At 45.7% G+C, this 22,400-nt stretch overlaps 2 protein-coding genes across 2 annotated transcripts; one reads left to right on the top strand and one right to left on the bottom strand.

The window, feature by feature from the left end:
• Positions 1-522: 522 nt before the first annotated feature.
• Positions 523-6,361, bottom strand: LOC310823745 (uncharacterized protein; the record flags this gene model as incomplete). The annotated part of the gene is made up of 6 exons (XM_083696593.1): positions 5,931-6,361; positions 5,258-5,431; positions 3,612-3,785; positions 2,958-3,131; positions 1,282-1,455; positions 523-700 (listed from the first exon to the last, which is right to left on the bottom strand). The coding sequence occupies exons 2-6, from the start codon at positions 5,290-5,292 to the stop codon at positions 523-525; spliced, it is 735 nt and encodes a 244-aa protein (XP_083552719.1). The 5' UTR covers positions 5,293-5,431; positions 5,931-6,361.
• A 795-nt stretch (positions 6,362-7,156) lies between these two features.
• On the top strand, positions 7,157-21,390 carry LOC310823932 (tripartite motif-containing protein 16-like; the record flags this gene model as incomplete). The annotated part of the gene is made up of 6 exons (XM_083696872.1): positions 7,157-7,732; positions 8,081-8,176; positions 9,126-9,359; positions 9,470-9,629; positions 17,037-17,102; positions 18,512-21,390. 6 exons carry the CDS (start codon positions 7,157-7,159, stop codon positions 19,039-19,041), a joined length of 1,662 nt encoding a protein of 553 aa, XP_083552998.1. The 3' UTR covers positions 19,042-21,390.
• Positions 21,391-22,400: the final 1,010 nt, after the last annotated feature.

The raw sequence follows: 22,400 nt of genomic DNA, 5'->3' as shown, positions 1-22,400 counted from the left end.
GTGTGAGCTCACAGGCATCTGATTGAGGGGGCAAAAATAATCATCAAATCAATATAATTGAATAAATTACAATATTCACAATGTCATGCTGTTATGATAACATTATTTTTTTCCAAAAATATGACTTATTAATTTAAAATGTTTTACAAGGGATACAACTAATTCACATTTACTAATATTTTACATTTACATATGAATACATTTACATTTACAGAAATTACAATGAAAGTGGTACAGGGTGAAGAGGTCTTTAGGAGAGACCATTAGGATGTAACATACAATACTGGTGCTCTGTTTGAACTCTGCTGTACCCTGGTTCTTGAGTAATATCACAGTCCTATTCTCTACAGCGGTGGTGACTTACATTTGATCAGCCCAGGTTTGAGCATGCACTCTCCACCATGGTCCACACTATATCAACCACAGAAGAACCCACAGAGGTTGAATGACACACTCACAATCATGTGGAAAATAGATACAGTGCATTCATCTCATTGATACGTCCAGCCACATATTCAGCCTTTACCTGAGTGTCTGTAGTTTACAGAGTGGATCTTTCTGTACAGCAGAGAGCAGCGCCAGTCCTGAGTCTCCTGGGTGATTGTAGCTCAGGTCCAGCTCTCTCAGGTGGGAGGGATTAGACCTCAGAGCTGAAGCCAGAGAAACACAGCCTTCCTCTGGGACTCCACAGCCTGACAACCTGGGGAAATAGTGTCACTCCATCAGATATCAAGAATCTGATTATTCCTCTCTAATGTACATGTGCAGCTTTAAATCCTCTTCATTTGCCAGTTGAAAGGCCACATATCAATGAGGAATACAAATAAATACATGTAGCTACACGATTATGTGGTGCAAGAATTCATGAGTGAAACTTATAGTTGCTCTCAACAGGGGAGCAAGCAACCATGGATACATTTGTAGTCACTGGATTTCTACGTCTGGTATCATGTATTTGCTAGCTATTGGGTTAGTGCAGAATCGTGTAGTCCAATGAGCTGATCTAAGGCCAGGTGGACCAAGATTTGAGCAGGGCAACATATTCAGAGAGTGAAGACAGAGCGCACACACACACACACACACACACACACACACACACACACACACACACACACATGCACACACGCACACATACAAACACTATAGTAATTGATTGGAATGTCCTTTGTCTGTCTCAATTATTGAGCCTTTCTGTGCAACTATCATTGATTCAATAGAATGATAATGTAACAGACACTTAGGAATGATGTGTCTGACAACAAGAATAGTCCCAGACCTCACCTCAGTGTCTGTAGTTTACAGTGTGGACTCCCCAGTCCAGCAGAAAGCAGCTTCACCCCCCCGTCACCTAGATCATTATTACTGAGGTCCAGCTCTCTCAGGTGGCAGGAGTCTGAGCTGAGAGCTGAGGCCAACGCTTCACAGCATCTCTCTGTGAGGTGACATCCATTCAGCCTGAATGAGGAATACAAATAAATACATGAAGCCAAACGATCACTGTGGTGCATTATGATAAGAATTCATGATTCAAGCCAATCACAGGCAGGTTTGTAGTCATTGTATTTCTAAGTGTGGTATATGTGCTAGCTATTGGGTTCGTGCTGTGTTCTGTAGCCCCATTAGCTGATGTAAGACCAGATTGTTCAGGAATTGAGGAGAGTAACGGTATTCAGAGAGTGCCCCCCCCCCTTCACACACACACACACATACACTCTTTGAAATTCTGCCTTTAATGATAAATAGAGCTGAATATGATGTAATTATAAGCTGTACAATAAATGATTGTTGCATTGTGTGCCTTATTCCCATGATCCCTCCTTGATAGTGTGAGGGGAGACAGATTTCTCATCTGTCATTTATGATATTCTTATAATCAATATAGCAAAACAACAATCTATTTTAATCAGTATGACCATGTCATGATGATTATATTTTTTCAGTCATACACTGTTCATTGATTCCTTCATGATCAGTATTGGACTCGTTTATGATTTTATGTAGTAACGGTATGAATCAAGACAGCCAGTCAGGTTGACAGCGGTTATATCTGTCCCCTGGGTTATATCTGTTGGTGGGGATGTGCTGAGTCAGCTGCAAGGCCATCCTGACCTAAAGGTCGGCCTCTTGTTATTGAACTGTGAATGTGTTCCTGTCCCTATGAAATGGTTTCTCAAAAACACATTATCTAAGAAAGGTAAGACGGTATCCTTCATAGATTTTTTTTTAATTATGAAGACCGCTCTTCAAGGTAAAATAAATGCTCGCACGGGATGATGGTCTGGGAGCTGACAAATGAAAAACGTGGAATACAAATAAAGTGGTAGAACTAGTGTTGTCACAGTGAACAATTTAGGAAATGATTGGAAGATCATGTAAATGTTCTGTCTCCATCATTGATATTTGCAGTGCAAGTATCATTGACAATGTAATACACTTAGGACTGATGTGTCTGACAACAAATAAATACATGAAGCCAAACGATCACTGTGGCACAAGAATTTATGAGTGAGAGTTATAGTTCCTCTCAACAGGGGAGCAATTAACCATGGATACATTTGTAGTCACTAGATTTCTACGTCTGGTATCATGTATTTGATAGCTATTGGGTTAGTGCAGTATTATGCAGTCTCATAAGCTGATCTAAGGCCAGGTGGATCAGGATTTGAGGAGGACAAACATATTCAGATATTGGAGACAGAGCAGCCCCCCTCCCACCACATACACACACACACACACACACACACACACACACACACACACACACACACACACACACACACACACACACACACACACACACACACACACATTACATAGTAATTGATTGGAAGATAATATCCTTTGTCTGTCTCAATTATTAAGCCTTTCTGTGCAAGTATCATTGATTCCATAGAATGATAATGTAACAGACACTTAGGAATGATGTGTCAGGCAACAAGAATAGTCTCAGACCTCACCTCAGTGTCTGTAGTTGACAGTGTGGACTCCCCAGTCCAGCAGAAAGCAGCTTCACCTCCCTGTCACGTAGATAATTATTACTGAGGTCCAGCTCTCTCAGGTGGCAGGAGTCTGAGCTGAGAGCTGAGGCCAACGCTTCACAGCATCTCTCTGTTAGGTGACATCCATTCAGCCTGAATGAGGAATACAAAAAAATGCATTAAGCCAACCCATCACTGTGGTGCAAAAATTCATGAGTGACAGTTATAGCTGCTCTCAACAGGGGAGCAAGCAACCATGGATACATTTGTAGTGACTGGATTTCTACGTCTGGTATAATGTATTTGCGAGCTATTGGGTTAGTGCAGTATTGTGTAGTCCCATGAGCTGATCTAAGGCCAGGTGGATCAGGATTTGATGAGAGTAAAGTTATTCAGAGAGTGAAGACAGAGCAGCCCCCCTGCCACCACACAGACACACACACACACACACACACACACACACACACACACACACACACACACACACACACAGTAATTGATTGGAAGATAATGTAGATTGTCTGTCTCAATTATTGAGCCTTTCTGTGCAAGTATCATTGATTCCATAGAATGATAATGTAACAGACACTTAGGAATGATGTGTCTGACAACAACAATAGTCTCAGACCTCACCTCAGTGTCTGTAGTTGACAGTGTGGACTCCCCAGTCCAGCACAGAGCAGCTTCACCCCCCCGTCACCTAGATCATTATTACTGAGGTCCACCTCTCTCAGGTGGCAGGAGTCTGAGCTGAGAGCTGAGGCCAACGCTTCACAGCATCTCTCTGTGAGGTGACATCCATTCAGCCTGAATGAGGAATACAAATAAATACATGCAGCCAAACGATCACTGTGGTGCGTTATGATAAGAATTCATGATTCAAGCCAATCGCAGGCAGGTTTGTAGTCATTGTTTTTCTAAGTGTGGTATATTTGTTAGCTATTGGGTTAGTGAATTATTGTGGAGCCCCATCAGCTGATCTAAGGCCAGATAGTTCAGGAATTGAGGAGAGTAATGGTATTCAGAGAGTGCCCCCCCCCCCCCCCCCCCCCACACACACACACATTCTTTGAAATTCTGCCTTTAATGATAAATAGAGCTGAAGATGATGTGATTAGAAGCTGTACAATACATGATTGTTGCATTGTGTGCCTTATTCCCTTATTCCCATGCTCCCTCCTTGAGAGTGTGAGGGGAGACAGATTTCTCATCTGTCATTTATGATATTCTTATAATCAATATAGCAAAACAACAATCTATTTTAAATCAGTATGACCATGTCATGATGATTATATTTTGTTCAGTCATGCACTGTTCATTGATTCCTTTATGATCAGTATTGTACTCGTTTATGATTTTATGTAGTAATGGTACGAATCAAGACAGCCAGTCAGGTTGACAGCGGTTATATCTGTCCCCTGGGTTATATCTGTTGGTGGGGATGTGCTGAGTCAGCTGCAAGGCCATCCTGACCTAAAGGTCGGCCTCTTGTTATTGAACTGTGAATGTGTTGCTGTCCCTCTGAAATGGTTTCTCAAAAACATATTATCTAAGAAAGGTAAGACAGTATCCTTCATCGATTTTTTTTAAATTATGAAGACCGCTCATCATGGTAAAATAAATGCACGCACGGGATGATGGTCTGGGAGCTGACAAATGAAAAACGTGGAATACAAATAAAGTGGTAGAACTAGTGTTGTCACAGTGAAGAGTTTAGGAAATGATTGGAAGATCATGTAAATGTTCTGTCTCCGTCATTGATATTTGCAGTGCAAGTATCATTGACAATGTAATACACTTAGGACTGATGTGTCTGACAACAAATAAATACATGAAGCCAAACGATCACTGTGGCACAAGAATTTATGAGTGAGAGTTATAGTTCCTCTCAACAGGGGAGCAATTAACCATGGATACATTTGTAGTCACTAGATTTCTACGTCTGGTATCATGTATTTGATAGCTATTGGGTTAGTGCAGTATTATGCAGTCTCATAAGCTGATCTAAGGCCAGGTGGATCAGGATTTGAGGAAGACAAACATATTCAGATATTGAAGACAGAGCAGCCCCCCTCCCACCACACACATACACACACACACACACACACACACACACACACACACACACACATTACATAGTAATTGATTGGAAGATAATATCCTTTGTCTGTCTCAATTATTGAGCCTTTCTGTGCAAGTATCATTGATTCCATAGAATGATAATGTAACAGACACTTAGGAATGATGTGTCTGACAACAACAATAGTCTCAGACCTCACCTCAGTGTCTGTAGTTGACAGTGTGGACTCCCCATTCCAGCAGAGAGCAGCTTCTCCCCCCCGTCACCTAGATCATTATTACTGAGGTCCAGCTCTCTCAGGTGGCAGGAGTCTGAGCTGAGAGCTGAGGCCAACGCTTCACAGCATCTCTTTGTGAGGTGACATCCATTCAGCCTGAATGAGGAATACAAATAAATCCATGAAGCCAAACGATCATTGTGGTGCAAGAATTTATGAGTGAGAGTTATAGTTGCTCTCAACAGGGGAGCAAGCAACCATGGATACATTTGTAGTCACTGGATTTCTACGTCTGGTATAATGTATTTGATAGCTATTGGGTTAGTGCAGTATTATGTGAGCTGATCTAAGGCCAGGTGGGTCAGGAATTGAGGATGGAAACATATTCACTGGGTGCAGACAGAGCAGCCCCCCCTGCCACCACACGCACGCACGCACGCACACACGCGCACACACGCACACACACACACACACACACACACACACACACACACACACACACACACATTATATCAGAATTGATTGGAAGATAATGTACATTGTCTGTCTCAATTATTGACCATTTCTGTGCAAGTATCATTGATTCCATAGAATGATAATGTAACAGACACTTAGTAATGATGTGTCTGACAACAAGAACAGTCTGAGACCTCACCTCAGTGTCTGTAGTTGACAGTGTGGACTCCCCAGTCCAGCAGATCTCACGGTATTGCGTCGATAAAGATGTCTGGAACGCCGGAGCCGATGTCCAAAAGTTGTCGTCGGCTGTACGATATGGACGCTAAACTGTTTTTAGCGAGAATACTTGAAATAAACAAGGAAATAGCCACTAATTCAGCGAGACAGCGGGCTTCGCGATGTATGCGCGCCGCCATCTTGGTACACGCCCTCCCTGCGTGATTGGTGGATTTGGTAGCAGGCTAGGTTGAGTCGCTCAGACGCTGCCTTTTGATTGGTCGATTCGCACGTCCGTCTTCTTCGCCACACGTGTTGTCGGTATTGACAAACATTTCAGTGACATGCGCGCGATGCAGCGCTAATATTAGCATGTAGCCTACTTCACTGGATAAGAATACAACAATAGCATTTAGCATACTCCACCGGCTATGAATGCAACGTTAGCATGCAGCCTACTCCATTGGATAACCCGACTACGTTAACATGGAACATACTCCACTGGATATCAAAACCAAGATGGCGGCGCGCATGCGTCGCGCGCATGTCACTGTCACTGAAATGATTGCAACCTGATGTGGTGTGTGTGGGAGGGAGCTGAGAGGGATGTAGGGTGGAGCATTACTCTCTCTCACACACACACACACACACACACACACACACACACACACACACACACACACACACCACTCCCCCGACAGTTGCAGAGACACAGAACAAGGAAGTGTTCCGCCCACAAGCACTTCTAGGAAAACAAAACTTACAGTGTCTCTGACACTCGACGCTGCTCAGTCGCACACACACACACACACACACACACACCACTCCCCCGACAGTTGCAGAGACACAGAACAAGGAAGTGTTCCGCCCACAAGCACTTCTAGGAAAACAAAACTTACAGTATCACTGACACTCGACGCTGCTCAGTCACACACACACACACACCACTCCCCCGACAGTTGCAGAGACACAGAACAAGGAAGTGTTCCGCCCACAAGCACTTCTAGGAAAACAAAACTTACAGTGTCTCTGACACTCGACGCTGCTCAGTCGCACACACACACACACACACACACACACCACTCCCCCGACAGTTGCAGAGACACAGAACAAGGAAGTGTTCCGCCCACAAGCACTTCTAGGAAAACAAAACTTACAGTGTCTCTGACACTCGACGCTGCTCAGTCTGGTCGTGTGTGCAGCAAAATGGCAGAGAGCATGGACTCTTTTAGCTGTCCGATCTGTCTGGATCTACTGAAGGATCCGGTGGCTATTCCCTGTGGACACAGCTACTGTATGGGCTGTATTAAGGGCTGCTGGGATCAGGATGATCAGAAGGGGGTCTACAGCTGCCCCCTGTGTAAGGAAAGCTTTATCCCCAGGCCTGTTCTGAGGAAAAACACTCTGCTGGCTGAATTAGTGGAGAATCTGAAGAAGACAAGACTCCAAGCTGCTCCTCCTGCTCACTGTTATGCTGGACCTGGAGATGTGGCGTGTGATTTCTGTACTGGGAGAAAGCAGAAAGCCCTCAAGTCCTGTCTGGTGTGTCTGGCCTCTTACTGTGAGACTCACCTCCAGCCTCACTATGAATTTCCTGCCTTTAAGAAGCACAAGCTGGTCAACGCCTCCACACAACTGCAGGAGAAGATCTGCTCTCTTCATGATGAAGTGATGAAGATTTTCTGCCGTACCGACCAGCAGTGTATCTGTTATCTGTGTTCTTTAGATGAACATAAAGGCCATGACACAGTCTCAGCTGCAGCAGAAAGGACAGAGAAACAGGTAAGAAGAAGAGCTTCAGACTAGTATTACTCTGAGTATCACATACAGGACAACTATGAGTAATAAGTAAGAACCAGAGCTACTAGTTGGTGAATCTGTCTGTAAAACATCTAAAAGTAAATGTCACTGACTGATTGAATGATATTTCCAGAGATCCAAAGTCTCTTCCACATGACTGTGTTTGTGTAGGGAGAGGGTTAAGGTTGTTGATGTTCTTGTTTTACAATCTGGTTCTTATCAGACAAGTTTTAACAGGTACGATGACTCATAACAGTGTAACAGTGCTTCTCTCTCTTCTGGACTCATAACAGTGTGTAGTATACAGCAACAGTGTGTGTGTGTCTACAGCGTCAGCTGGGGATGAGTCAGCAGGAAGTCCAGCAGAGAGTCCAGAAGAGAGAGAAGCAACTGAAGGAGGCCAAACAGGCTGTGGAGTCTCTCACAGTGAGTGTGTGTGTGTGTGTGTGTGTGTGTGTGTGTGTGTGTGTGTGTGTGTGTGTGTGTGTGTGTGTGTGTGTGAGAGTGTGTGTGTGTGTGTGTGTGTTTTCTTTCTTTTCTTCTTTTTGCCCAGTCACTACCCCCCATCATCAGAGGACTTAAGTACTTTGTTTGTTTTATTCATTTTAATAGTTATTACAAATATATTCCATCTACTAGGTACCTATTTATGTTATTATTATTTATTCATTTATTTATTATTTTCCATGGTCATTGATGTCCATTATGGTTTATTTGGTGTTTTTCCTGTTGTACGTGTTAAGATATATCAACTCCATCCACACACACACTATTAGTAAATAGTATATTTGAATTTAATCTGATTATTTGCTGTAATATTTGATCTGATTGTTCTGGAGGATAACATTGAAATTGTAACCAGCTTTGTATACCTTGTTTTAACAAGGGTGATACTTTGTATAGTATTTCATTTTCAACATCCCAAAACTGAGATGTTGTGATCTGTATGAAGGCCAACAGGCCTTTTTTAAATCGAGGGTGAGCTTCTTTTAGTAATCTGCTACACAACCAGTTTGGTAAAGTATAGTATACTTTTTGAATGATTGAAGCTTTTAGGGAGAGGTCCGTCCTTAAATAGACTGGGTCTTTATACTGACCAGTGATAGCGAGATCAGACCCTCTTGTTGTGTGTCAGATAGTAGGAGGAACTTCTCCTGCCAGTAATGGATGTTTCAGTATCTCAATAAAAGTTTGATATACTTCTACTGGTATGCCGTCAAAAACAGGGCTTTTTCCTGTCTGATGAGATTCAATTGCCTTAAGACGTTTGTGTGTGTGTGTGTGTGTGTGTGTTTGTGTGTGTTTGTGTTTGTGTGTGTGTGTGTGTGTGTGTGTGTGTGTGTGTGTGTGTGTGTGTGTGTGTGTGTCCTTACAGCGCTCTGCACAGACAGCAGTGGAGGACAGTGAGAGGATCTTCACTGAGCTGATCCGCTCCATTGAGAGAAGGTTGTCTGAGGTGAAGCAGCTGATCAGAGCCCAGCAGGAGGCAGCAGTGAGTCAGGCTGAAGGACTGGTGGAGAAACTGGAGCAGGAGATAGCTGAGCTGAGGAGGAGAGACGCTGAGCTGGAGCAGCTTTCACACACAGAGGATCCCATCCATTTCATCCAGGTAACCACACTGACCCTCCATCTGCAGTACTGAAACAAGATTACTGTTCAATTATTCATTCATCCTCTGTTCTCTCTCTCTCCTCTCTCTCTCTGTCTCTCTCTCTCCAGAGTTATCAGTCTCTCTCCAGTCCCAGTGAATGTTCAGACTTCCCCAGCATCATTGAGGGTCCTCTTCAGTTGTTTGGAGGTGTGAGTGAGGCTGTGTCTGAGCTGAGAGACAAACTAGAGGACCTCCTTAAGGGAGAATGGCCCAACATCTCAACTACAGGTGGGTTAGGGTTAGAGTTAGGGTTAGGGTTAGGGTTAGGGTTAAGGTTAACCCTAACCCTAACCCTAACCCTAACCCAACATCTCAACTACAGGTGGGTTACAAACTCTACCTGCTCAACTTTCATCACCTCAACTTCAGACTAGTTACTGTTGTTGTCAGAAGTTTACATACACTTGTAAAGAACATGTATGTCATGGCAGTCTTGAGTTTCCAATCATTTCTACAACTCTTATTTTTCTGTGATGGACTGATTGGAGTACATACTTCTTTGTCACAAAAAACATTCATGAAGTTTGGTTCTTTTATGAATTTATTATGGGTCTTCTAAAAATGTGACAAAATCTGCTGGGTCAAAAATATACATACAGCAATGCTAATGTTTGATGAAATGTCCCTTGGCCATTTTCACCTCAATTAGACGCTTTTGGTAGCCATCCACAAGCTTCTGGCAAGCTTCTGGTTGAATCTTCTGACCACTCCTCTTGACAGAATCAGTGCAGTTCAACTAAATTCATTGGCTTTCTGACACAGACTTATTTCTTCAGCACACTCCACATGTTCTCAATGGGGTTTAAGTCAGGACTTTGTGGAGGCCATTCTAAGACCTTAAATCTAGCCTGATTTAGCCATTCCTTTACCACGTTTGATGTGTGTTTGGGGTCATTGTCCTGTTGGAACACCCAACTACGTCCAAGACCCAACCTTCTGGCTTTAGGTTTTCCTGAAGAATTTGGAGGTAATCCTCCTTCTTCATTATTCCCTTTACTTTCTGTAAAGCACCAGTTCCACTGGCAGCAAAACAGGCCATACCTACCGTCAAGCTTGGTGGTGGTAGTATTATGCTCTGGGTGTTCTTGGGGTGAAAGGCCTCACCTTCTCTCCTCCAAACATATTTCTGGTCATTGTGGCCAAATAGCTAGATTTTTGTTTCATCTGACCACAGAACTTTCCTCCAGAAGGCCTTTTCTTTGTCCATGTGATCAGCAGCAAACTTCAGTCAAGCCTTAAGGTGCCGCTTCTGGAGCAACGGCTTCCTTCTTGCACGGCAGCCTCTCAGCCCATTGCGATGTAAAACACGCTTGACTGTGGACACTGACACCTGTGTTCCAGCCGCTTCTAATTCATGGCAGACCTGCTTTTGGGCGGTTCTTGGTTGACTCTTGACCATCCTGACCAATTTTCTCTCAGCAGCAGGTGATCGCTTGTGTTTTCTTCCTGATCGTGGCAGTGACACAACTGTGCCATGCATTTTATGCTCACAAACAATTGTTTGCACAGTTGATCTTGGGACCTGTAGCTGCTTTGAAATGGCTCCAAGTGACTTTCCTGACTTGTTCATGTCAATGATGCGCTTTTTCAGACCGTGCTGAGCTCCTTAGACTTTCCCATTGTAGCGTTTTTGGCTGAGTGTAATGAGTGTATCAAACGAACCCTATTTAAATGGGCTGAAATAAGTCACCAGTTGTAGTCAATCATAATCACTCATAAGAAGTTAAGAGGCCATGCCACAAAGCAAATTTGATTGACACAACTTTCTACATCACCAACATTGATAATTCAAGGTGCTGTATGTATATTTTTGACCCAGCAGATTGTCACATTTTCAGAAGACCCATAATAAATTCATAAAAGAACCAAACTTCATGAATGTTTTTTTGTGACTCAAGACTGCCATGACATACATGTTCTTTACAAGTGTATGTAAACTTTTGTGTGTGTGTGTGTGTGTGTGTGTGTGTGTGTGTGTGTGTGTGTGTGTGTGTGTGTGTGTGACTGTCAATAATGAATATTATCAAGATTGTGTCACAAAAAATGTGGATCTACTGTTCTTCCCTGTTCCTTGTATATGATTGACATTATATATTAGTAATAGAATGGTGATCAGGAGGAAACTAATAGACAGAGAAGTGCAGTAAATAATATCTGCAACTCAGCAAACAAACACAACAGGGTCCATATCCAATCACAAAGCCCCCTCCCTTAATGTCCAACCAATCACTGGGTTTTTCCCTCCTCAAGTCCAAGTCCCGCCCTAATCCACTTAGTCCCAAGAGAAAACTGATCCGTCCGTGACGCGACTCCAAACCAAATAATCCTCGCGAATTTCTAATCCCAACAAGAAGGAACCTTCAGCAGCCTTAAAAAACAACCAAATGGCAGTTTGGCAAAATCCCACTGGCTGGGAAAACATAAAATACAAGAAACTGAAGAGATCTTGTGGTGGAGGTTAAGTTAAAATACTTTGAAATAAAAATGCCAAAGAGCTGATGGTTTATTTAGAGACTTTTCTTCACAAGTCATAAAAGCAACAAACTCTCACCCTAACCCCCCATTTAACCTCTAAGAACCTCTTCTCTTTACTCCCCTCACAAATCTACCTCCATCTGCCAGTCTTATCCTCTCTACCTCAATCTTTCCTTTGTGGAATTAGGAATCTTCATTTTCGATAGAAATTTACCATAATCTCACCCGAAATGTGGAGAACAGTTTCCTTGCGTCAGAGACCGAGGGATGAATTTTGGAATGGTAGTATAAGGCTTTAGCAGTTGATTCAGATGAGGTGTAGTTGAGGAGGAGAGAGAGATAAGGGTCTAGATCATCAGGAAGGCCAGATTTTATCCATTTCCTCTCAGCTGCCCGGAGCCCTATTCTACAAGCTTGCAGGGTTTCAGACAGCCATGGAGCGCATGGAGAGGATTGTGCCGGCCTTGAGATCTGTGGACAGAGAGTCGACAGATGAGGAAAGAGAGGACAGGAGGTTGGAGGAAGCTGCGTCAGTGGATAGAAGAGAGAAAGATTCAACAGAGGGTAGGGTGGTTAAGACAGAGGAGGAAAGAGCGGTGAGTGAGAGGGTGCGCAGGCCGCGACGAGAGGACACAGTGTGGGTATTCCCAGCCAATGTTCTTGTGGACAATGACCACGTTTCACCGCGGAGGTCGATCCACCGGTTCTCTGCAACACGTTAGATTTCATTTTGTGGGCTTTTAAACTAAATGGTCCTCGCAAACCCAGGTCACTCAAACCTTTGGACTCCCCCAGGGGGCGCAAATCCTATTGTCTCCCTCTTGGCAAAGTCACTTTTTATGACTTTCCGTTTCCCCATCAGTCAGACATTTAAAGTCACGTACAATTCAGCATCTATTCTATCAAATACGAACCCATCAATGAAAATATCCAACCAACAACAGACCCAAACCCCTAACCCCTAACTCTAACCCAAATACTAAACCATCAATGAAAACATCCAACCAACAACAGACCCTAACCCCAAACCCCTAACCCAATTACTAAACCATCAATGAAAACATCCAACTAACAACAGACCCTAACCCCAAACCCCTACCCCTATCCCAAATTTTAAACCATCAATGAAAACATCCAACCAACAACAGACCCTAACCCCTAACCCTAACCCCCTAACACTTAACCCAAATACAAAACCATCAATGAAAACATCCAACCAACAACAGACCCTAACCCCAAACCCCTAACCCCTAACCCAATTACTAAACCATCAATGAAAACATCCAACCAACAACAGACCCTAACCCCTAACCCCAAACCTCTAACCCTCACCCTCACCCCAAACCCAAATACTAAACAATCAATGAAAACATCCAACCAACAACAGACCCTAACCCCTAACACCTAACCATAACCCAAATACTAAACCATCAATGAAAACATCCAACCAACTACAGACCCAAACCCCTAACCCTAACTCCTAACCCCTAACCCAAATACTAAACAATCAATGAAAACATCTCGCCAACAACAGACCCTAAACCCTAACCCTACCCCCTAACCTACCCCCTAACACTAACCCCAACCCTAACCCAAATACTAAACCATCAATGAAAACATGCAAACAACAACAGACCCAAACCCCTAACCTTAACCCCTAACCCCTAACCCTAACCCCAAACCCTAACCAACAACAGACCCTAACCCCTAATCCTAATCGCAACCCGTAACCCTAACCCTAACCCTACTGACTTAACCCTTTCAGGACCTCAAACGCGCGGCCACGTTTTCAGGGGTTTCCAAAATGTTTTGATCAATATCTCTGTGATAATCCGGCGTAGAAACATGGTTTAAATATCCCCTGAATAGGTAGACCCTCAGCTTTCGATTCCGCCCTCGTTTGACTCACAGACGGAGCTATGAGCCTCGGAAAAGCTTGGTACACGCCCTCCCTGCGTAATTGGTGAATTTGGAAGCAGCCTAGCTTGAGTCGCTCAGACACTGCCTTTTACCGTCGTTGATTGGTCAATTCGCACGTCCATCTTCTTCGCTACACGTGTTGTCGGCATTGTCGGTATTGACAAACATTTCAGTGACAGTGACAGAGACAGAAAGCAGAGAAGATGTGTTTACAAGAATCCATTAGAAGTCCTTTTTTATATTCTGTCTAGTATTTTATTCATATTGTATGCCATTTCTGTGTAGCTCAGGACTTCATGAATGAATTTCAAGCACCAAAACAATTCATCCACATGGGTAAAGGTATGTTTTCACATAGGATTTGAAACATTTCTGAAAAACGGATTCGAAATGTTCAGGTTTAGGCCTACTTACCTCTTCACACAGTGCTGTTGGGGTAAACATCTATCACAATCAAGAAAGCTGAGTTTGTACTGAAAATATTGATATGAAACACTTGGGTATTATTTTGTATGGAAGTGACTTCAAATTGAGAAAGAATAAATGTATGTAAAAATGGAGAAAATACCCCTGGTCCCCAAAGGGTTAACCTGCAAAGTGAGGCCTTCTCTTTCCCCCCATCAGAACAATGTGGGACCTGTCCATGTTTACAACCCTTGACTGATACATGTCTCTCTCTCTCTTTCTCTCTCTCTCTCTCCCTCCCTCTCTCCCTCTCTCCCCCCCTCCCTCCCTCCCTCTCTCCCTCCCTCCCTCCCTACCTCTTCTCTCCATCCAATCTCTCTCTCTCTCTTTCCCTCTTTCTCTGTCTTTTTTTCTCTCTCCCTCCCTACCCCCCTCTCTCCCTCTCCCTCCCTCCCTTTCTCCCTCCCTCCCTCTCTCCCTCCCTACCACACTCTCTCCCTCCTTCCCTCTTTCTCTCTCCTTCCCTCCCTTTCCTCCCTCCCTCCCTCCTCTTGCTCTCCGTGCCTCTCTCTCCCTCCCTACCTCTCTCTGCTACTCTACCTACCTCTCTCCCTCCATCCTCTCCCTCCCTCCCTCCCCCACCTCTCTCCCTTTCTCTCTCCCTCCCTCTATCCCTCCCTCCTTCCCTCCTCTCCCTCTCTCCCTCCCTCTTTGCCTCCCTCCCTCCTCTTTCTCCCTCCTTCCCTCCCTCTATCCCTCCCTCTATCCTCTCCCTCCCTCCTTCCTCTCCCTCCCTCCCACCTCTCCCTCCCTCCCTTCTTCCTCCCTCTATCCTTCCCACTATCCCTCCCTCTATCCCTCTTTTCCTCCCTCCCTACTCTCTCTCCCTCTCTCCCTCAATCCTCTCCCTCCCTCACCCCCTCTCTCCCTCCTGTCCCTCCCTCTCTGCTTCTCCCTCCCTCCTTCCTCCCTCTATCCCTCCCTCTCTCCCTCAATCCTCTCCCTCCCTCCCTCCTTCCCTCCCCCTCTCTCCCTCCCTATCTCTCTCCCTCTCTCCCTCCTCTCCCTCCATCTTTGCCTCCCTCTCTCCTCTCTCTCCCTCCCTCTATACCTCCTTCTCTGCCTCCCTCCCTCCTCTCTCTCATTCTCTCCCTCCCTCCCTCCTTCCCCCCCTCCTTCCCTCCCTCCCTCTATCCTTCCCTCTATCCTCTCCCTCCCTCTTTCTCCCTCCCTCTCTCCCTCCCTCCCTCCTTCCTCTCCCTCCCTCTCTTTCTCCCTCACTCCCACCTCTCTCTCCCTCTCTCCTTCCTCCCTCTATCAATCCCTCTATCTCTCCCTCTCTCCCTCCCTCCTTCCTCCCTCTATCCTTGCCTCTCTCCCTCCCTATTTCTTTTCCTCTCTCCCTCCTCTCCCTCCCTCTCTGCCTCCCTCCCTCCTCTCTCTCCCTCTCTCCCTCCCTCCTTCATCCCTCTATCCTTCCTCTCCATTCCTCCCTCCCACCCTCTATCACTCCCTCCCTTCCTCTCTCCCTCCCTCTTTCTCCCTCCTTCCCTCTCTCTCTCCCTCCCTCCCTCTCTCCCTCCCTCACTCTTTCTCTCTCTCTCTTTCTTTCACTCCCCTCTCTTTTCTCCCTCCCTCCCTCCTCTTGCTCTCCCTCCGTGCCTCTCTCTCCCTCCCTACCTCTCTCTACTACTCTCCCTCCCTCTCTTCCTACCTCCTTTTTCCCTCTCTCCCTCCCTCTCTCCCTCTATCCTTCCTTTCCCCCCCTCACTCCCTCCCTTCCTCTATACCTCCCGACCTGCATCCCTCCCTCCCTCTTTCCTTCCCTCTCTCCCTCCCTCTATCCTCTTTTTCCCTCTATCTTCTCCCTCTCTCTTTCTCCCTCCCTCTATCCCTCCTCTCCCTCTCTTCCTCCCTCCCTCTATCCGTCCTCCCTCTCTTCCTTCATCCCTCCTCTCTCTCTCCCTCAATCCTCTCCCTCTCTCCCTCCCTTCCCCCCCTCTCCCTATCTATCTCCCTCCCTCTATCCCTCTCTCTATCTCTCCTTCTTTCCCTCCCTCTATCCTCTCCCTCCCTCTATGCTCTCCCTCCCTCCCTCCTCCCTCTTTCTCTCTCCCTCCCACCCTCCTCTCTCTCCCTCTCACCCTCCATCCCTCCCTCCCTCTATCAATCCCTCTCTCCATCCCTCCCTCTCTCCCTCTATCCTCTCCCTCCCACTTTCTCCGTCCCTCTCTCCCTTCCACCCTCCCTCCCTCCCTCCCTCTTCTCTCTCCCTCCCTCCCTCTCTCTCCTACTCTCCCTCCCTCGATTCCTCCTCTCCCTCTCTCGCTCCCTCCCTCCCTCCTCTATCTCCCTCTCTCCCTCCCTCCTTCATCCCTCTCACCCTGTATCCTCTCCTTAACTCTTTCTCCCTCTTGCCTCCCTCCTTCCTCCCTCTATCCCTCCCTCCCTCCCTCCTTCCCCCCTCTATCCCCCCCTCCCTCTCTCCCTCCCTCCCTCTCTCCCTCTTTCTCCCTCTCTCCCCCCCTCCCTCTATCCCTCCCTCTCTGCCTCCCTCATTTCTTCCTCTCTCCCTCCCTCCATCCTCCCTCTATCCCTCCCTCTTTCTCCCTCCCTCCTCTCCCTCCCTCCCTCTCTCTCTCTCCCTCCCTCCTCTCTCTATCCCTCCCTCCCTCCCTCCTTTTCTCTCTCCCTCTTTCCCTCCCTCCCTCTCCCTTTCTCCCTCCCTCTACCCCTACCTCCCCTCTCTCTCTCTCTCTCTCTCTCTCTCCCTCCCTCTCCTCCCTTCCTCTTTCTTCCTCTCTCTCTCCCTCCCTCCCTCCCTCCCGTCTGTAGTGAATGGAGTGGATGTTTTCCTGCCACCAGAGCCCAAGACCAGAGCCCAGGACCAGTTCTTCCAATGTGAGTGTGTTTCTCCTGAAGTAGCTGACAGTTTCTCTCTCTCTTTATCTCTCCCTCCCTCCCTCTCTCTGTTCCTCCCTCCTCTCCCTCCCTCCCTCCCTCCCTCCATTGATCCTCTCCACAAACCCTGAGACACAACTAGAGATCTCTAGGAGAGGGAAAGACTCATCAAAGACAGCCTACATATCTGACTCTCCCTCTCTCTCCCCCCTCTCTCTCTCTCTTTCTCTCTCCTCTCTCTCTCTCCCTCTCTCTCTCTCTCCCTCCATCCCTCTCTCTTTTTATCTTCCTCCGTCCCCCTCTCTCTTCCTCCTTTCTCTCTCTCTCTCTCCCTCTCTCTTTCTTTCTCCTCTCTCTCTCTCCCTCCATCCCTCTCTCTCTCCCTCCATCCCTCTCTCTCTTTCTCTTCCTCCGTCCCCTCTCTCTCTCTCTCTCTCTCTCCTCTCTCTCTCTCCTTCCCTCCCTCTCTCTCTTTCTCTTCCTCCGTCTCTCTCTATCTTCCTCCTCTCTCTCTTTCTCTTCCTCCGTCTCTCTCTCTCTATCTTCCTCCTCTCTCTCTCTCTCTCTCCTCACTCTCTCTCTCTCCCTCCCTCCCTCTCTCTCTTTCTCTTCCTCCATCTCTCTCTCTCTCCCTCTCTCTTTCTCTCTCCTCTCTCTCTCTCCCTCCCTCCATCCCTCTCTCTTTCTCTTCCTCCATCCCCCTCTCTGTTCCTTCTCTCTATCTCTCTCTCTCCCCTCTCTCTCTCCCTCTCTCTCTCTCTCTTCCTCTGTCCCACTCTCTCCCCCTCTCCTCTCTCCCCTCTCTCTCTCTCTCCTCTCTCTCTCTCTTCCTCCGTCCCTCTCTCTCTTCCTCTGTCCCACTCTCTCCCCCCTCTCCTCTCTCCCCTCTCTCTCTCTCTCTCTCTCTCTCTCTCTCTTCCTCCGTCCCTCTCTCTCTTCCTCCGTCCCCCTCTCTGTTCCTTCTCTCTGTCTCTCCCTCTCTCTTTCTCTCCTATCTCTCTCTCTCTCTCTCTCTCTCTCTCTCCCTCCCTCCCTCTCTCTCTTTCTCTTCCTCCGTCCCCCTCTCTCTTCCTCCTCTCTCTCTTATTCTCCCTCTCTCTCTCCCTCTCTCTCTTCTCTCTCTCTCCCTCCATCCCTTTCTCTCTTTCTCTTCCTCTGTCCCCCTCTCTCTTCCTCCTCTTTCTCTCTCCTCTTTTTCTCTCTCTCCTCTCTTTCTCTCTCTCTCTCCCCCTCTCTCTCTCTCTCTCTCTCTCCCCTCTCCTCTCTCTCTCTCTCTTTCTCTCTCCTCTCTCTCTCTCTCTCTCTCCCTCCATCCCTCTCTCTCTTTCTCTTCCTCCGTCCCCCTCTCTCTCTCTCCTCTCTCTCTTTCTCCCTCCCTCCCTCCCTTCCTCCCTCTGCTCTTCTCCCAGATTCCTGTGAGCTCACACTGGACCCAAAGACAGCACACAGACTCCTCTCTCTGTCTGAGGAGAACAGAAAGGTGACATGTGGGAGAGAGAAGCAGCCGTATCCTGATCACCCAGAGAGATTTGACTCCTGGTCACAGGTGCTGTGTAGAGAGGGTCTGACTGGGCGCTGTTACTGGGAGGTAGAGTGGAGTGGGGGAGGGACTGATATAGGAGTGACATATAAAGGAATCAGCAGGAGAGGAGGAGGTGTTGACTGTAGGTTGGGATACAATGACAAGTCCTGGAGTCTGTTATGCTATGATGACAGTTACTCCGCCAGGCACAATAAGAAGAAGACTGACATACCTGTCCCCTCCTCTGGCTCCCACAGAGTAGGAGTGTATCTGGACTGGCCGGCCGGCACTCTGTCCTTCTACAGCGTCTCCTCTGACACACGGACCCTCCTGCACACATTCCACTCCACATTCACTGAGCCCCTCTACCCAGGGTTTTGGCTTTGGTACCAGGGCTGTTCAGTGACCCTGTGTTAACTAGTCTCAGGGAGATCACACTGAACACCAAAGGCTCAAAGATGATGGATCATACCATGATGCAGTTGGATAGTGGTGTGTTTTCACTGAGATGTTGGATGTACAGATGTTCCCTCTCCCAGTGTGTAGTGTGTAGGGTGTAGTGTGTAGGATTGTTGTGTGTAGTTATATTATTTTTTACTATATATATATATATATATATATTATATTAAATTAAATCAAATGCATCTGATAGTAAAATAGACTGCAATAGAGTGACAAAAAATAGAAGCTTACATAGTTTTTTTGATGGAAATGCATCTGACAATCCAGATGAATGATTAGATGATCAAATCAGACTGATGATGAACTCTGAGAATAACACAGGAGAGAGTGTCTGTATGTATATAAGAGTTGGTTAGATTGGGTGTTTGAGTTGTGATGCTGGATTACGTTGCCGTGTGTAAGATAGCAGGGAGTGGATGTGAAGACAGCTCTCCTTCTCTGTCAGTACAACATGGACATGTTCTGTAATTCACTTTCCATAGATTCCTTCACCTGTCTATCTATCCAACGTACATGTTGTTCCTTCTCCTCTGTGTGTGTGTGTGTGTGTGTGTGTGTGTGTATATATATAAGAGTTGGTTAAATTGGGTGTTTGAGTTGTGTCACCGAGGGCGAGTCTAGTACGGCCTTTCCCCGGCCTGAACACCATTCCCAACGTTTCCCAGTTAAGCACGGCAGGATCGGCCCGAGGTTTGAGAGCAACCTTGGTGAATCACCACGACACGGCAAGAGAAAGAGAAAAAGCTTAGCAGCCGGGGGCCCGACCTGACGAGGGACACCGCGGCTGAGGATGTTCCTGAAACACATTTTATCTTCCATCTATCCCTCAAATAGGTGCAACTGCATAACTGCTTATGAATGATAAGTTGATTCAAATAGGTGCAACTGCATAACTGCTTATGAATGATAAGTTGATTCAAATATGTGTGACTGCATAACTGCTTATGAATGATAAGTTGATTCAAATAGGTGCAACTGCATAACTGCTTATGAATGATAAGTTGATTCAAATAGGTGCGACTGCATAACTTCTTATGAATGATAAGTTGATTCAAATGCAACTGCATAACTGCTTAAGAGGAACTAGAGTGTGAGTGTATGACCCCGTGTCAACATGTCTGCTTAGGCCTCATTGTGATGACGGCATGCTACCAATGAAAGTACTAAGAATATAAGAATACCAATGTTTGATTGTGTAAATCTTACTCAGGGATGATTACTGATGTATGATACTATATTACTGACGTTTATTTTGATGATACAGAGTTTTATTATTGCATAAAAGGGGATATTATATAAGGCCTACGGGGTGAAGTAGGTCAGGTGGTGGGAATCCCCAACAAAAAGTACTACTGTGTCCATAATCAAGTATGAGAATGATAACAATGATTAAGTGTAACAATGTGAAGTATAGAGTGATTTATTGGTTTTGATCTATTGATATGTGTGATTACTATACTGTATTACTGTTTGGATGTATTGTATTGATGTTGATGAGGTTTTGTAACACTGAGAGTTGAGGGACAGAGAAAGTTCCTTAAAAGGACTTCCCCAAAAGCACTTCCTTATTTACTTTAGAAGGAAGCTACTTAGCTACTAGCTTAGCTTAGCCACGGTTCTAGCTAATCGCTCAAAGGGTTAAACACCGCTCTGTTTGTAGACAAAGAAGATGTCACATGTGAGGAATCTTGGGTCTGTTAGTAAACAGAGATTATGTCATATGGGAGGAGTTTTGGATCAAAAGCAGAGTATAAAAAGAGCTCCCCGGAGCAGCGCAGCGGTCATTCCCCGCTGAGGAGCGTTAAAACCTGAAGAACCGGAGCAGGACGGAGCGTGTTGGATACCTCACCCCGGGGTGGAACTGGAGCTCTCATAGTCTGGTGCCCGAGAAGTTCTCCGTGGCCGGAGTTCACACTCTGATCAAATCCTGACTAACGGACTCGCCACTGGATTGCAACAGAGGACCTGGCGGACCTTTCTTTGAGGAAGAACGGACTTAGAGGAAAAGCTGAGACCGGTAGAGCAGTTTCAGGGGGCAAAGCTGAGACACTCTGCGGGAATCAGAGTCCCTCGGCCAGGGGGGCATAACACCGGCTCTTTACCACAGCCGTGGCGGAAAGAGGAACCGGCTTCACTCGACGGAGAGGACAAGTAGATCAGGCAGAGTAGGGATAGAGGTAGAGATTTTATTCTTTTCTAATTTTCATATTTTCATCATTTTTATATTTTAATACTCTGTCTGTAACCCATTTTTATGATAACTTAGCTATGCTGTAATGCTTTAAGCCATTATTAAACAATCTAACCTGCATTTAAAGTAACAGTTTTCTAAACTCAATTTTTAAAAATGTTATTTTTATTGAACTATTCCATTCATCAAAAGTATTTTTACCTCCTCCTGGTGACATAAAAGGTTATAGATTACTGTGCATATTTCATCATAGGATCTGAATGGTTATATCTAGCCCATCATTACCTCCTTTGGGTAAATTGTACTTACCGATAAACACCTTTCCGCAACCACACCAACTTGCACTCATATAAGATTAGAGCAGTCGTTAACCATAGAGGTTACCCACTTCTGTGTACGGTTTTCGGGGGAGTTTTCAGTTCAACTGAAGTGGGTAAAGGAAGTCAATGGAGGAACTATGGGACGTAGACTGTTAACAGCGGAGTGAGTCTAATCGACACCAACCTACACCGGACCTGTTAGGAAGTAGCTTACAGGGTAAGACCCTGCAGGCTGAGGTCCATACCTGTTAGTCAGAGGGTTGGTCCGGGGTCCTGTACAGGGCCTGACTGCCGGGAGACAGTAGTTGAATCACTAGTAGTTGAATCACTAGTAGTTGAATCATCACTAGTAGTCGAATCATCACTAGTAGTTGAATCACTAGTAGTTGAATCACTAGTAGTTGAATAACTAGTAGTTGAATCACTAGTAGTTGAATCATCACTAGTAGTTGAATCATCACTAGTAGTTGAATAACTAGTAGTTGAATCACTAGTAGTTGAATCACTAGTAGTTGAATCATCACTAGTAGTTGAATCATCACTAGTAGTTGAATAACTAGTAGTTGAATCACTAGTAGTCGAATCACTAGCAGTTGAATCACTAGTAGTTGAATCATCACTAGTAGTTGAATCACTAGTAGTTGAATCATTAGCAGTTGAATCATCACTAGTAGTTGAATCACTAGTAGTTGAATCACTAGTAGTTGAATCACTAGTAGTTGAATCATCACTAGCAGTTGAATCACTAGTAGTTGAATCACTAGTAGTTGAATCACTGGTAGTTGAATCACTGGTAGTTGAAT

This window comes from Argentina silus (assembly GCF_951799395.1).
Source record: "Argentina silus genome assembly, chromosome: Y".
Lineage (NCBI taxonomy): Eukaryota > Metazoa > Chordata > Actinopteri > Argentiniformes > Argentinidae > Argentina > Argentina silus.
The sequence above is the reverse complement of the archived record's forward strand: the minus strand, read 5'-3'. Positions and strand labels throughout refer to the sequence as shown.